This window comes from Eumetopias jubatus, unplaced genomic scaffold (assembly GCF_037043125.1).
Source record: "Eumetopias jubatus isolate StellerSeaLion01/CBP00866 unplaced genomic scaffold, mEumJub1_p1.0 scaffold_5, whole genome shotgun sequence".
Taxonomy (NCBI): domain Eukaryota; kingdom Metazoa; phylum Chordata; class Mammalia; order Carnivora; family Otariidae; genus Eumetopias; species Eumetopias jubatus.
In genome coordinates this window covers 91,614,984-91,629,440 of record NW_028274811.1, presented here as the reverse complement: position 1 = coordinate 91,629,440, position 14,457 = coordinate 91,614,984, and the positions used below count along the sequence as shown (strand labels likewise).

General features: G+C 36.1%; 1 protein-coding gene across 2 annotated transcripts in view; it reads left to right on the top strand.

The window, feature by feature from the left end:
- The window catches only part of CPEB4 (cytoplasmic polyadenylation element binding protein 4), a 60,960-nt gene that overhangs the window by 15,597 nt on the left and 30,906 nt on the right, over window positions 1-14,457 (top strand). For both annotated transcript variants that reach the window (XM_028102717.2, XM_028102716.2), the window contains exon 2: window positions 2,251-2,332. In XM_028102717.2, the coding sequence (XP_027958518.1) occupies window positions 2,251-2,332 (82 nt within the window). The remainder of the gene's footprint in view (window positions 1-2,250; window positions 2,333-14,457) is intronic.

Here is a 14,457-nt window from a genome sequence, read left to right as displayed (position 1 = left end):
AAAGACATGTTTTAAACATTTACAAAATTACTTGAAGGAATTCATTTATTCATTGCTTTAGCAAACACATATGCCTTCTACCTGTCAGGTCCTGTGTGAGGCACAGTGATACAGAAATGTAGGACAAGGCTTCTCAACCTGTGTCACCTCATGGCACACCTAGAAAACATAATATTGAAGCAGAAATCATCTGCTAGGGAGTTCCTACCACATCTGTCAGTCCTGTGGGCTTAGGAGATAAATATCTTGGCATGCTGTCACCCTATGGAGTTGTATACAGTGGGAACATTTGATGTAAGATATAACTTCCTACCCTTGGGAAACTGGCCAAGGACATAGACAAGTTACTAGACACGGAGAATTATTGCCTCCAAGATTGGTTTTGTATTGGAGATAGTAGAGAAAGTGGCTGGCCTGGTTATGGGTGTGGTTCATAGATTTCAGAACAGAGGACAAATCTAGTAACTGTAGAATGAGTGGAATTTCGTATTAACTTTTTTCTCAAATTTTGCCTCAAATCCACTTTGCTTCCAAAAGAATATGCAATACAAGTTTTGATTTAATTCAGTGAAGAAGGATAAAAAATGAAGAAGGATAAAAAAAAAAAACAACAGAACAGTATTTTCCTTTTTGTGAACACTAACCTTTAGAAATTTTGATTCTGACCATGTGTCCTCCTTCTTCTCTATTGACCATGTTGAGTAGATGAAGACGATAAGGAAAGAATCAAGAATAAAAGCGGGAAAGATGTTCTGGAGGGAGTCATACCAGTTCAGAGCAGAATAGCATGTTAAGGCACCTGCTCCCCATCCCCATCTTGATCCTCTCCACACCCCCCCCACCGGAAAAATCCTGTAATGCTCTCTGTTTTAAATATTGGATTATAGCCAAATATAACTGTCTTTGGACTCCTGGAGTTACAGAGGTGAAAAAAAATTGGTATTGTAAAACAATTACTTCAGTGAACATTCTGATTATCTACATGGTGGGGTGGGGTCAGGAGAAGTGATCCCTATTTCAGGGAAATAAGACAAGTAGTGTTATGGACGAGATCGGGCACGTTCAGGCTGGTATGGCTGTAGACGACAAGTAGTGTTATGGACGAGATCGGGCGCGTTCAGGGTGGTATGGCTGTAGACGACAAGTAGTGTTATGGAAGGACAGAGGAGAAATGTCAGGTTGATCAAAAAATGCTGTCCAGTGGAGCATGTGCTCTATCAGCCTTAAGGTTCTAGAAGTTAGCTAGGAAAGGGAGAAAGTTTTAAAAAAAGTTTAAAGTTTAAAAAGGGGTGGGGGATAAAATCCAGTGAACTTTTTTATAAAGCCGAAGCTTTGAGTTAAAAAGTAATGTAAGAGAAAATACAGCTGAAAAGAAGGTTATAGAATTCTGCTTGTCAAATTCCTGTGGAAGCCCCTTTTTCTTTAATATTCTTGCAGTTGTGTCCATGTGTGTACCACCAGTTTTATTCTTGAGGTGGGTCAGAAATCTGTATTACTGCTTCCTAAAATGTTTCATCTCTTACTTTTCACTTATCAAGCCACACTTTAATTTTAGTTATTTCTAGTACTTTTCCTCCGGAAGAATGCCAGAGCAGTTGGGTCGTTGTATATTTTAAGATTCCTCACCCACTCTTGAAATACATTTTGTTAAGCCAGGATTTAGACCAACAGTGTTGACACACTGTCTTCCCTTTAATTTTAATGGCAACAAAATCAAGACTACTTTGCCACTTAGTGGTCTTATAGACCTTGGATAACTACTTTCACATATGGTTTATAAGAAAATATAGCTATTCTGAATAACTATTCTGAATATTGCTATTCTGAATATTGCTATTCAGTAGCAGTATCTGCTGAATGGCGGCGCAGTACATGACTGCTGGAACAAGTTTGGAAAGTTTTGCCTTGTTACTGAAATCTTAAGTGGCAGACAAAGATTATGAATTTTATTTTACATTTGTTTCATGTTGTTGACTGTATGGAAACTGGTTTTAGTTGCCTCTGCTTTATTAGTAAAAATAATGCTTTTATTGAAATAATTATTAGAAATCAAATCACTCTTTGCTGAGCCTTGGCTACTTTTGTGGTTTTGATGTCTTTTAAGTGTTAAAAATAAAATGCAGTAATAATGTACCTTATACATGGAGTGAAATTGCCTTTTGGATCTGTGTCCCATTGAAAGCAGCTTATTGTCTCCTTTTATAATTAAAAGCTATTTTAAAAGTGGTTTGTGGCTGTTTGTGTTTACAGGATCGCCCCAGAACATTTGATATGCACTCACTGGAGAGTTCACTCATTGACATTATGAGAGCTGAAAATGATTCCATTAAAGGTAACTTTAAAAATCTAACTATTTGATTTTAGTGAATAGTTAAAATTTTGTGTTATATGTATAATCTCATGAGCAGTATGGCAAATATTATGGATTCATATTTTGTATGTAGTCAGTTCCATCAATTTTATACATATACCTCTCTTATTAAAAACTCAAACATACTTGATGGGTATCCACTGTACGCCCATCACAATATCAATTAAGAGAACTGCAAGAGTACTAATTGCTAAGGGTGGGCAGTTAACTGGAAAGACATGAATGCTCAGTGCCTCAAACCTGTATGTCTCTCCACCCATGACAATGACTATACACTAGTAAGAGTTCAAAATGTTGATAGAGTTTTTGGTCTAGTTTCACATTTTAAAAAAATGGCCAATAGTTTCAAAGTTGAGATGAAGTTGTGTTCTGGAAATATTTTCTGTGGATCATGTTAAGAAAAAATAGTGCTATTTCTACTTGGATTCTGGTCTCAATTCTAATACTAACTAGGTGTGTTATCTTGAATAAGACATTTCATTTTGACTAGGCCTCAATTTCTTTTCCTTTTTTTTTTTTTAAGATTTTATTTATTTTGAGAGAGACAGAGCGTGCATGAGCACAAGTACAGGGAGGGGTAGAGGGAGAGGGAGAAGCAGATTCCATGCTGAGATTCCAGGACCCTGAGGTTATGAATTGAACTGAAGGCAGACGCTTAACCGACTAAGCCACCCAGGCACCCCAAGGCCTCAATTTCTAATCTTTGTAATTAGGGACTTAGAATCACTGTGGCAGTAAGGGACTTATAATGGGAAGCTTTAAAAATAAAATATAGATGCCTGGGGCCCATTCCAGGTGTGGGGTAGGGCTTGGCATGTTAGTTTTTAATGTCTCATGTGATGCTCATGGGTAACCAGGATTGAGAATTACCAGAGGAGGTATTCTCTAAGGGCCCTTCCAGGTCTGATTTTGTGAAAACTACCCCACAAAATAAAATATTTTTCTGCACAAAAGTCTTTTAATTAGAAAGGAGGGTTTTTTTTGTTGTTGTTATTTTTCTTTGCTTGTTTTTTTAAGAAATTTGGAATGTTTGGTATATTTGGTCATCCCAGTTGTTTATTCCTTCATTTGTTCATTTGTCCATTCATTCGTCTGTTCATTCATTCATTCGTTCATTCGGTGTTTATGATCCTGCTTTGTGCCAGACATAGCTTTGCACTGGGGTCAAAGGTGGCAAAACAGCCTGTGCTTTAAGTGATGACCAGCCTGGCCTGGTTTTCCTTTGAGTTTGGTTTATTACATTACTAATACAATGAAACTTTTAAGTACTTTTCAACAGACCAACAATGGTAAATTTTTTAATGAGGAGAGCTGGTTGAGGTCTGGAGAGATGAAAAATAATATGTGAAAAAAATATGCATCCAGCTGTTGAGATAACTTTGAAGTAAAAATATTTTGGGAATATCTTTACTGAATTCCTCATGGAATTCTGATGGGTGACTCTAATCCAAATACACATTCTGTTTCTGAGGAAAGATGATCTCTCATTCACAGTCAGCTTTATTTTTGCCATTTCTTAGCACTCTGACTTTGGGTAGTATTTCAGCCTCTTTGACCCTTCTTTTTGTTTTCTCATCAGAAAAGTGAGGGGAGTCTAAGGCCCTTCCTAGCACCAGAAAAACTGCACACTCTTAAAAACTAGCTAAAGGAGAAATTTGAATATGGTTGGTGGATTGATTGTACCAATGTCAGTGTCCTGGTTTGTACTATAGTTATGTAAGATGTCACCACTTGAAGACACTGGGTAAGGGACATATAGGATCTCTCTGTACTGTTTTTTGCAACTTGCCGTGAATCTGCAATTATTTCAAAATTAAAAGCTAAGTACAGAAAAAGTAGTTAAAGGTAAAGGACTTTGTTTATTCTTAATGTGTTAGATGCCTTCAGCAACTAACTTGCTTGCTTGCTTGCTTTTTTTTGGCAGGGGAGCCTCTTATGTACTTGATACTAGGGATAATAAATAATTAGAACTCATTTTCATTATAAGTGCCTATTTCTTTTTATTTCATGATATTTTATTTTATTTATTTTATTTCATGATAAGGGCCTTTCAGAGAAAACACAGTTTATAAACAGTAGCAGATATAAACGATTTATTATGTATTGCTTCTAAGAAGCAAGCCTCTAACTACTAACTTAGGTTAAATATAAGAGTTTCACACATTATTCCAATTAGACTAACAGTAGCATTTCCTGGATTTAGATATAGCCAGGACATCTCTCAGGTTTATTTCTATTTCTTCTCCTAGTTTGCTAAATCATTGTGTAAAGTTCTGCTTTTATTCTATATTCCCTTTTTAATTTCTTCTACCAGCTTTTACTTAAATTAAGTTTCTTTAAGCTGATTCTGTAGGGATAATGAAAAGTTAAGTCTGATGACAGAAAACATTAAATCTGATTGGCCTAGTCTGAGAACATAACGGTTTTGTAAAATAGTTATTTATAAAAGGAAGTGTGGCAGAGTGGAAAGGCCATGCATGTTAGAGTCAGGTAGATCTGGATTTAAACTGCCATTCTGCCACTACAGTTTGTGGTGGTTGTGAGGATCAAATGGTATGATCTATCTATGAAATGCAGCCTACTGCGTAGTTATAGAAAACACTCAGTAATTGATACAGATTATTACTAAATATCTATTAAGTCTGTTTTCATGCCTATCAAATGAGAAAGTCAGTTTCTACGTAAACTTAAGTGCCAAAGTGACCTAAGTATATTAAATGAACTTTGTCCCTTTTTTTTCTTCAAAGAGCTGTAAAGAATTCATAGGTGAGTTCATGGTCCTAAAATGCCACATTATAGTTATGCTTGTTTTTTTTTTGTAAACCAAGATGATGAACTTTATATCACTGTAGTCTGTCACTACCAAAATGTAGTTTGGCTCAAGGGAATACTTCATTTCTGGTCAAACTCTCCTTTGATTTAGATAGCTATTCGGAAAGTTATGCTTGATTTTAACAGTGATTCTATTGTGAGATTTTGTTTAAAGATGATAACAAAAGTTGAATATCTTAAAAACAACATGTTGTCCTTTTAAAATAAGTATATAAAACCTGCCAATCCCTTTTGAAAATAAAAACCCCTCCATGTGCTCTGCTACCTTAGAAATGGAGAACACAGAAAATGGATAATGATTCTGTCAGACTAATAGAATATAATATGCTTCTCAGAAAAAAAATTATAAGAATTCAGTTAAAAGAATTAATTTGAGAACTGTTTTAAAAAAGAGCCCATCATAGGGAGGCAAATTTTATATTCGGGTTTATTTTATCTTAAAAATAATTTCATAAAGTATATTATGAATGACTTCATTTATTTTTATCCTTCATTTGCAGTTCCTCATAGAAATGCGATTTGTTGTATGTGTTCAAATAATAAAGCCTAGAGTTGATACAAGAACTACAAGTTGAATGGATTGATACAGCTATATTATTCATTTAAATTTAAAATGCAAACAGAAAACTGAATTTTGCTTTTCATTTTGGGCAAAAAATAAAACAACTCCTTTAATGTAGTGCAAGTTTAAAATTTTATTTTTGCAGTCAACAGACAAAATGCTTAATATGCCTAGGAACCTTCAAATATAGCTTTTGAGTTTCTTTATGAATGTGTTATTGATTCCAACTGGCTTGCTGAAAACCTTTCATGTTTTTTTTTAACATTTTAACAAATGTGCAAAAGGAGTACCTGGGTTTCATTTCATGATTTATATTAGTGTTGCTTACTGTTTAAATAGTTTCTCTAAGAATTTTAAGGCTACTATAATTTTCTCCATATACAGGGGATTAGCTCTTTGGGAGGAAAAGGGTCCTCCCCCTACCATATCTCCATGTCCTTTCTCTGATCAGCTGGCATGTCTGTATGTTATTTTTATCCACAGAATTGTATATTGCCTTCTCCATAACCAATGCGGGTAACTGTCCGCAGAAGCTCTTCCCCCGAGACTGATTTCATTTTCTTTACTGCACACCCAGTCTCATAAGCTAATAGCCTAAGCTACAGACGGTCAAATGAATTTTGATATCCCAGGTGACAGCTTGCTCATTGCTGCAAAATTATGAGGCTTATCAAGTATTTGCTTCACCTGGACAGAAGAATCTTTTACCATTACAGGTAGTCAGCTGATCATTTGGGGAATATTGTATCTTACTGTTATTTGTGCCTTTACTTGCCTGTGAAATTGGTACTTACTGTTTAGAAATGGAGCAGCATGAAATACATTAAAACCACATGTGAGTACATCTGTTTTCAGCCTTCTGAAGCATAGGTTGGACACAGTGAAATAAAGATTCATGAAATGGTATTATATTCAGTGTATAGTAGGAAAGACCTCAGAAAATTAAGGAGCCTTTTTTCTTTTCTGCGTGGGAAGGAAATAAAAGACTGTAGATATAAACCAAGAAGTAGCAGTTATGGAGTGGAAGCAGAGGGAGACCACACAGGAATAAAGAGGGAAAAAAAATAGTACTTGAAAATTATCAGATGTCAGATGGAGTAGAACAATCCAGAGTTTCATAATAGTGGTTGAGCATTTTAAATCCTATATATGAAAACAATTTAGTATCCAATGTGCTTCATTTCACCAGAAAGCCAAATGAGACAGCAAAATTATTGAGAGAAAAAAGGCAATCTGTAAATTGTCAAAACATTATAATTGTTCTTCAGATATTAATTAACTGAATTATGAGTCAGAATATCATCTTATTTTTCCTCAATATTGTGAAATTGGAATCTTTTTCTCTTCATATTGTTATAGAATGTATCTTGCTTTCATTTTTTGGAAGAGGGAACTCAACATATCTACCCAATCCCCTTGAGTTTCAGGCATTTTAAATACTTGATTTGAATGTAAGCAATAATGATTGCATTCAGAAATGCAAGTTGTTTCAAGTGCCAGTCTTTTACATATCCCATGGTGCCCAAAAAACCTATTGCATATGGAGAGTAAGTAGTGGGAGTTATGTTATACAGCTAGACATTACTGTCACACTTGTGTCATGTATTCATTTAATAAGAATTTATTTTAAGAGCTGGATCTACTTCAAAGATACTATGTATTTGATTCCTGACTGCGGAAGGTATCGTGACCTTGCGTTTTGAAATATTTTTGTTATATGTTTTTCCTTTTTTACTGCACATTAAATTTGGGGGCCCTTCCCCCCGCTAGTTTTCATTCCTGTGGATTTGTTTGAAACGCTTAAATGAGTAGGCAAGCGATGATTCCATCTGTGCCTCTTTTCTTTGTTGCTAAGCAAAAGAATTTATAATGATCTCTCTAGAAGAAAATCATGAAACTGTTGAAAGTTTAGTACACAAAACCTGTTTCATTTATTTTGTATAAGGTTTTTTTTATGTCACTGTAAGAGAATGACCGTTGGGATAATTTAAATTCTTTATCTTTACAGTAGGGGGAGGAAAAAAGTTAGTGCTGCTTAAAAAAAGATACCGTTAAAAAATAACTAGGAAACCTTAAATTTTCCTTTGAGGAACAATTTTTAAAATATTTCTATATTCCAAATTGCAGCCACGTAGTTCTCTATTTTAAAGAGCAGATGTTGCAGACTGATACAGGTGTTTTAGAACATACATTGCATACCGGCTTTATGTAGACTGAGATAGCTCCAAAAACTTTCTCTGAAAGTTGCTGAAAATAGGACTAAATTTAATATCATTGTTATAGATTTGAATTTTGGAGTAAATAAAAATGTAAAAAACAAAAGGCGTTCTTACTAAAATAAGTTCTGTCGCTGTAATATTAAAATGATTTATTTAAATGGTGGTGAGGGGTATCATTTCTTACAGTATTTAACCTTTTTCTAGTTGAATCAGTTTGCCTCTGGCAATTTGAGAAAAGACTGCTATGCATTACCCTGCACCCCACTCCTCCATCACTTTTGTACGGGACTAAATGGACATTTTCCTTTAAGGGAGATGCAACAGAGCAGGATACAAAGTACGGTAAAGAAGAAATGGATAATGCAAACCAGCTCATTTTGCTTGTGATTCTTAATCAGATTTCGCCTTCCAAGTAAATTACCATTACTTGATGTCAGATGTCTTCTGGTGAACTGGGGGACCTTAAATATTACCCTTCTTGAAGAAGAAGGGTAATATTTAAAGGCCCTTCTTGAAGATTCAGAGTCCGCCAGGCGGCTGCTCTGAAAGCCCTGCTGGAGCCTTCCTGAACTCGGCTGGTTCCTTCTAGCTCTGTTTGGATGATACCAAGTAACTCAAAGCAGCGTAGCAGGGGAGTGGGCGAGGCCTCCAGAGAGTAGAAAATTGCCTTACTTCTAGAAGCTTCATAAGTAATGGAGTAAGGTACATAGCAAAGAAGACAGTTTAAACTCAGCTACAACAAGCTTTGTGTGTGGCTGTTTAGAAATGAAGTGGTTTCTTCTCCTTTTGCACTCTCCCTTTTATGACTGCTGAAATGGAACATCCTAAACAGGCTTTCTCTTTTGCTTGGCTTAGTTGTGTCGCAGGATGGGACCTGGGCTTCTGTGTTGAGGTAATTCTTTTGTGAGCAAGGAGAGGACAAAGTAGTGGGGCATGATTTTCTTTGTATTACGGATGCAGGGTGTATTCTTAATTTTGAATCACCGTCTCCTTTCTGGTTTCCTGCTGGTTAGGATTTGTTGGATTCCTCACAGCCCTGTGTAGGCAGAGTTTACAAAGGTGTGGATTTTGAACAGTGTGACTGCACTTTTTCAGATTGGGGATTGCTGTTGTTTTTGGTTTTGTTGTTTTGTTTTAAGTGGGGGAGGGGAATGCCTGGGAGAACAAAATGTGATGTGTGTGAACACTGATGTGCTCATAGCATTGGATTGAAGTCCTCCTCACTCTAGCCTCTGAACTGAAACAAGCTCAGTTCATACTAAATACTCCTTGTGCGGTGTCCAGATCCTCCTCTGCCCAAATTATTGACTTAACATGTACTGGTAAGTAGAAAGTAGTGATCCTTTGCCCTCTGTCCTCCACACGTTTGTGATAGAAAATTGACCCTTGTTTTTATTTGTTCTGAAAGTCATATAAGCAGTTGTCACAAAGGGGGAGTTTGTCTTATGTCATCTATGATGTGGGTCCATAATTACTAAAGCAGTCCTCTTAATCCTGAACATGGAGCACAAAGAATCTTATTTTGAGTCCATGAAAATTGAGTGGTCCCCTTAAAACATTGTTAATCTCTGATTTTACCTGGGTGAGAGGTGAAGGTAAAGGGGGTGGAGGGGGTAAGTGAGAGTGAACTTTTTATAATACTAAAGGTTCAAGATCGTAAACATTTCTTTAAAAGAGGCTTTTAACTTAGTAACTTGTTTTTTCCTTTACAAATTGTGTAAGTATTTTATGGCTGTTTTGACTTAATTTTGTTGGACACCTTCAGAACGGGGAATGGTGAGTTAACACTTAGAAATAAGAAAATAATAACTTCGAAAACAAGCAGCAGTCAGGTAGCAAAGTAACAAGTGCTTTTCTGTAATGTTTTACACTTCCACAGTGTTGTGTACAGCTTAATAAGTAAAAGTATTATAATATGGACAGAAATTAATATTATTTTCCATTCAGAAATGAAATTAGGATGACATTTCAGTAGTAAGGTTTTCAGACGTTGTCAGCAGTTTGTCAGTGTTAAATATTAGGGACCTCTCTACACAATAAACATCGTAGAAGGAGGTCCAGAGTATTTATAGAGAATCATTTTGTTTCTGCTCTGCATCCAATTTAATAATAGAAGTGTACCTTTTGGTACTGTCACTTATTTTTCTGTTTTCCCTTTCTGAATTATAAAATCCTATGCAGAAGTGACTTGCTCTCTCCTTTTATGACAGCTACTAAACCAGCCCTGTATACTAATATCTGCATAATGAAAGCTCTTTTGTTAATGGAGTAATACAATAGCAAACTGTGAAGGTCTTAAGACTTTCCTTGATCCTGTTATATAATCCTTGAAAGTTATTTACTGACTTTGAGGGAGGGAAGCAATACCACCTGATTCATAGCTGTCATAAAAATACCCAAGATTCTCTTTGCATTCAGCTTAGTAACAGGACAGACAGAACCGTTGCACAATTGTGCCACAAAATTATTTCTTCCTTGATATGCGTGGAGTTTCTACCTGACTATTGTATGCAGTTGATTCATTTATCACGTATTCATGCCTCATACAGTGAATTTCTCTACCCCAGTGCTTCTTATTTTTCTCCCCTCACGTTGCCACTGTCCTCAAAAGATGGAAAAGAGCAAAAATTCAGTGAATTTGTTGTTCAGCAGTAAAAATATGCAGCAAAAGGAATACTTTTTAACTAATTTTGAGCTAGTTACTACTTTTTTCAGTCAGGTACTGAAATGGCCAGGCTGCCTCTGGGCTTCATTATTTCGTCTAACTGACTGATTCTGAATTCAGTCCCACGCCATGCACTCTGTTCTAAAAGCAAGGCTTTGTTTTATTCCGGGTATTACCTGGTAACCAGTCAATTAAGAACATTAGTGGAACTCTGAAGGGAAAGCAGTTCTATAATCTCTTTGGAATCCAGTTGGGCTGGTGCCAGTTGCTATACATTGGGAAAGAGAAGGAGGAATCAACCAATTAGAGGACCCTTTTTTAATTCTCAAGAAACCAACAATAAGTGCAAATCTTAATTCTGAAGAGTAGCCATGATTAATTGAAGTATAAAGAACTTAAAAAAAAATCTAACTTCTACTAGCTCTAATATTCCAAATAATAAGTGCCTGGTATGGTTAATTAAATACAGATATTTAAATTAGCCACTCAGTCTCTTTGTGGTAAATGATCAGTAGTTGTTAGCTTATAACAGACTTTCCCAAATTGTAAGAGGTAAAAAGAGAAGCATTTAGGATTGTGTTGCTCTGCCATTAGCAGTTATAATATGGCCTTAGGTCCATCACTTCTCTCTAGATCTTGGTTTCCTCACCTGGTAATGGAAGGACGAACATCATGACATTTACATTACTAGTAGCAATTCCATGCAGTCTCTCTGACCTGGTATTCCTGAGTGATAAAATTGAAGGTTTTTGTAGTTTAATGACTAAAAGTAGTGTACGAATTTCATGTGAGTTTGCGTGTAGCAGTATTTAATATTGAGTGGTTATAGAAAGGGTATTCCAGAAATCCGTCAAATGTAGTCAGTTGAATGAAGGCTTGTTTTTAGACAGCATCTTTTCTTTTTGAGATAGGTCTAAAATATGTTTTAAGAAGTTGTTTAAACTTGGCCTCATGGAATGTTTTTGTTCTCAATCTGTGGACCACAGGCCTCTTCACCCATGGGAATTATTTGATGGGGCCTGTGAATCCATTAGGACTAAGCATTCCAGTTATGTGATAGATTCATTTACATATGCAGGATTATTTTTCAAAACCATGTGGATGCTGATGTAATGCAATTAAAATACATTTAAAGGTGTTGCTAAAATCACAGAAGCCTTGTATTAAGGTTGTCATTGTTTTACTTGTAGTATTCACTGGAGTGGGGGTTGGGGACCTTAGTTTTAGCATGGTGGGGAGGCTCTCTGAAATATTTTGATTAAAGTTGGTCTTAATTACAGAAGTTTATGAAACACTGCTCTAGAGAACTTATTTAATTGTTCTGCTTTAAACTGCCATTACAGTGTACCCCATTACCAATAAGAACATAGCATAAGAAGGAATTTAGTAGAGGAAATGATGAGGATGAAGACAAGAGGGAGGAGGTCACTTGCCCTATCCTAGATTATTATCTCCATCAAATGGCATTTTGGAACTTTGTCTCTGACTTCTGAAACCGTCTATTTGCCCTGTGAGGCAGGGCTAAGAGTGTGGGCTGTTTAGGCTGCATCTGGCACGATGCTAAGGTACAGGGGGAACCATATGACAAGAGGAATGCACCTTGGAGTTGAGTGTTAGGGGGAGACAGCTCCCCCTAACACATGATTTGGAAGTATCTTACATTTTAGCTCCTGCTTATATTCTAGTTCCACAAATATTTGAGCACACTCTAGGTACCAGGTAGTAGGAGATCAAAGGACACATTCGGTACCAGTCTACATTTTTCTTTTTTGAGATAGATCTGGACATTCTGTATAGGAAGCAGTGTTAACAACCAGTTCCAAGTGAAAGAGCACTTACTTCTAATACTATTTCTCTGACTTTTACTTTGTGCCCCTTCTGAGATTTATATACCTTAAATCCTTACAGTAACCTTTTATGTGAGTTTTGTGATCTCCATTTTACAGCTGGAGAAATTGAAGTTCAGAAAGACACAACAGCTTCTGTAGTCACTCAACTAACTGGTACCTAGAGGATCAAGACAGGAACACACAGCTTCTGACTCCTGGTTCAGTTGCTTGGGTATTTATTGTGTAGCATTTAAGAAGGAAACACATAAAAAGAACATAAACTTTTTTTTTTTTCCAGTATGCTTTAGACGGAGAGTAGGCATTAAAGTTTCTTAATTTCTACTTAGGAGACTGGATATAGAATTTAAGAGCTGTATTTTATCATAGTCTATAAAAGACTCAGATTTCACATCTACTGGGTTCTTATTGAAGGGTACGTTTTGGGGGTGGAGGTCAAAATAGAATCATTGAGGGAACTTTTCCCAACTGGCTTATTCTTTTCCCTGATTCTGATTCACCAGGTCTGTCATGAGACTTAAGCATGTGTATTTTCCAAATGATTCAAATACACTGCTCTCCTGCCCCACCCCTGTCTTCACTCCCTTTGTGAACCACTTTGATAGAAAGCCATGGGAGGCCATTCTTACAGCAAATACATATCAAGAATCAGCCACGTGCCAGGCACTATTTTAGGCTGTTGGGATATATCAGGGAATAAAAACAAAGACTCCTGGCCTCGTGCACCTTATCCTTCAAATAATTAGCAGATATCTTTGAACAGCTTGTTTATTATTTAGTTTTGAAGGCTAGTAAGAGGAAGACTCTGCCTTGAATATAGATAGGAGAAAATAGAAACTAGGGCCTTCTGAGAAATAGCAAAAGGTGAACTTATAACAGGTATGAAAATTCAAGCACATTCTCCATTAAAAGTTCAATAAAGTCATCAGAATTTGTATTAAATAAGTGATTAGAGTTAATGATAGGTATGTATGCAGAAAGCCAACTAATGACTTTACTGATTGCTTTTTGGGGGGTCGGACTTCAGTAACCAGTTTTAAGAGCAGTTTATCACTCTTCTCTCTAAAGTTCTTAATCTTTTGCAAGCATCTTGGCTTTTGGTCCGTAGAGATTTCCTAAGTTTGTGTTGATCTTTTATGTTCATGTCAGTACAGAGAGCCATTTCTCATAATCATTTTTTACCTTGGGGCCAGATCTACAACTCTTTTATGTTTATCCACTGGTTCTTTTCAGATGTGTCTCTTGTAACACATGCCTTTTTTATTCAACCTTTTTTGCAAGGTAGGAGAATTTTAACTTACTGTCTTGACTTTTTTCTAGATTACTTAAAACTTTTCTACTACCCGTTGATCTGTTTTTCCACTTTTCTTTCCATTATGTTATCCTTTTTTTAAGATTGGCTTTTGTTAGTTTAAATTTGGACAAAAACTATGCCTCGTTTTTTAAGCTTAAAAAATTGCCATTAATCACTGGTATCATAACATCCTCTTAAGGCAAGTTATCTTGTTGCTCTGTCCTCTAAATGTAGCATCCAGAGTCAGAAGGCCTCTGGCAGGGATAAAAATAGCCTTCCTGCTTGCTCCCTTGTTGTTGGTTTACTGGCAGTAGGAAATCTTTTGAATTCCTTAATTGGGTCAGCTCTTCACTAGTTTCTCTCTAGACATTCCCTTCTGCCTGAAATTCTTAGATGCTTTCAGATCTTGCAACTTTGTAACTGCCCTGAGTTACAGTCAAAGCCATCCTTTTATATGAAACCTTCTGTAATCTATAGAAACTCACCCATTGACTTTCCTTATCTTATGGATAAATGTTGTTATTATTTTTTTTTTTGCCACTTATTACAGTCTCATATCACAATTGAAAAAGTAAATTTGAGCCATTGGTACAAAAGGAAGACCTGCTTAGTTTTTTTAAAAAGGAACATTATTCAGTTGAATTTTCAGTTTTCATTTCCTAAAATA